General features: G+C 40.6%; 1 protein-coding gene across 1 annotated transcript; it reads left to right on the top strand.

Moving 5' to 3' along the window:
* Positions 1-765: 765 nt before the first annotated feature.
* Positions 766-1,797, top strand: LOC149239011 (uncharacterized). Its single transcript, XM_089369725.1, has one exon. The coding sequence runs from the start codon at positions 766-768 to the stop codon at positions 1,795-1,797; it is 1,032 nt and encodes a 343-aa protein (XP_089225851.1).
* Positions 1,798-2,324: the final 527 nt, after the last annotated feature.

Raw genomic sequence — 2,324 nt, 5'->3', positions numbered from 1 at the left:
TAAATATTGTTTCGGGATATTTTAATTTTGTGCGAGTTGTAGCAAACGTTCATGTCTATTTAATAATGCCTGTGTATATGAATTTGTTAAATAAAATATTGTGTATTCAAGCTCTTTTCGTTATGAGATGCCAAAGGTATTCGAATGCTCCACCCCGGTGTTTGGCAGTGGATAGTTTTCCGTTGGATCTATCCCCATTCTTATCTCATTCTCATCTTCTCAACCTGATCAATCCCTCTTGGGCTACATAAAAGGGAAGTAACCGTGTGTATCGATCACCCCCTTAAACTCCCCGGCCTCATCCCCTGTCAATCCCTATGTCAGTGATCTGGGTTTCCTGCTCAACAGAAAGTCCTTCGAATTGGAGCCTTTAACGATTCACAAGCCCGGGAACATAGCAATGCCTTTCATAAGCCTGGACTCTGCAAGTAATATAACTGTCCGGAAAAAGAGTCGGGGAGGCAGCAGGCACTTTAGAGGAAGAACAACAGTTACAGATAGAGGGATCAAAAATTTGTCATTGGTTGATGTGCCCATCTATGATTTGTCAGACTCTCAGCCTCTTAGAGCAAGCATGGCTGGCGAATCATCAAAATGATCCCTATTATTTCTCTGAATATAAGGGGTCTTGGCGTTGATCCCAAATTCCTAACGCTAAAAAATTTATTTTTCTACTCCACGGTTGGTATAATCCTCATCCAGGAAACCATGCACAATCATGAGGACACTTTATCTTATTTTAGGAAAATGCTTCCATCTTGGTATATGGTTGCAACAGAGGCTCGTGGTTTATCAGGGGGTCTTGCAACTCTCTGGGATCCAGTGCGAGTTAGAGCAAAGGCTTACAAGTGTTTTGCTGGGATTATCATAGCGGCTTCCATTAGGGGATGCGAATCTCCCATCAATATTCTTAACATATACGTGCCTTACAAAAACAGAGTTCCTTTTTGGAAAAACTTATTCTCTTCAGACCTGTTTGACATTGATCATCTCCTTATTGCTGGTGACCTGAACATAGCACTGAGCACTGAAGAGGTATGGGGCCATGGGAAGATAAACAATGTGCATGCTGATTTCATCAAGTTAGAGATGCTTAACAGGAATATGGTGGATATAATGCCCACGGTGATGAAACCGACATGGTCTAATGGTAGGGTTGACAAGGCCTATATTGCTAAAAGAATAGATCGTTTTCTCGTTCATATCAGTATCCTAGACAAAATGGGCATGCCCTGCTCAACAGTGGAAAATATTTTGGTCTCGGATCACAGACCTATTCTATTAACATGGCCTGAAAAACAATTCAGAAAGGGATACTCATTCAAGTTTGACAGATCCCTCCTACAGGACACAGCTTTCAATGAATATATCAACAATGCGTGGAAAGAGATAAAGGCAAGGGACAAGCCCCCCTTTTTCACAACCTTCAGAGAAAAAATGGAAGAGATCAAGAAGATTGTCAAAAAATGGCAGATTCAAAAGCGACAGAAAGACAAAAGAGAATTACAGAGGGTACAACAAGAGCTGGACTCTCTGTTGGGATTAACAGATTATGCCTCTTGCTCTTTCGAGATGAAATGTCGCTTAAGGGAGTTGGAAAAGAAAAAATTTAAATTGATGCGTCAGGAGGAATCTTTATGGAGACTCAAAAGCAGAGCTTTATGGATCCAGGAAGGTGATAAAAATACCAAATTCTTTCATAATTATGCAAGTGCTAGAAGAGCCAAAAATTCCATTTGGAAAATAAAGGACGATAAGGGCGGGTATGCTGTATCCCATGATGGCATTACAAAATAGGCAGTTAGTTTCTTCAAGGATCAGTATAGCAGAGGAAAAGATATAGCATTCAGGGATATTCTATGGGGTATTGACTTGATCCCGAAAATGTTTGATGACGAGAAGAATGAAGCTCTGTTTCAGCCAATCACTGAAAATGAACTTTTTGGAGTTATGAAGTCTTTCAAGAAAGACAAATCCCCTGGCCCCTACGGATGGACAATTGAACTCCTGATCCACGTCTACGATCTTTTCAAATTGGATCTTTTGAGAATGGTGGAGGCATCTAGAATGTCGGGCAGCATTCACCATCACACTACTTCTACTTTGATCGCTCTTATCCCAAAGAAAGGAGAGCTTGATTCATTCCAAGATTTCAGACCGATCTCTTTATGCAACATATCATTCAAGATCATTACTAAGATTATACCTGAAAGAATCAAAGATACGCTGGCATCCTGTCTAACTCCAAATCAACATGCTTTTCTAAAAGGACGCAATATACTAGATGCTGTGGCCAGTACACAGGAGTGCCTTCATTCTATGTT

The sequence above is a fragment of the Pinus tabuliformis genome, chromosome 8 (assembly GCF_031772625.1).
Source record: "Pinus tabuliformis cultivar Carrire ecotype Pingquan chromosome 8, CPIR1, whole genome shotgun sequence".
Lineage (NCBI taxonomy): Eukaryota > Viridiplantae > Streptophyta > Pinopsida > Pinales > Pinaceae > Pinus > Pinus tabuliformis.
Note: the sequence above shows the minus strand (reverse complement) of the source record. Positions and strands in the feature narration are given on the sequence as shown.

Coding starts and splice junctions, on each gene's coding strand:
- LOC149239011 (XM_089369725.1), top strand. CDS start 766: ATGGTTGCAACAGAGGCTCGTGGTTTATCAGGGGGTCTTGCAACTCTC.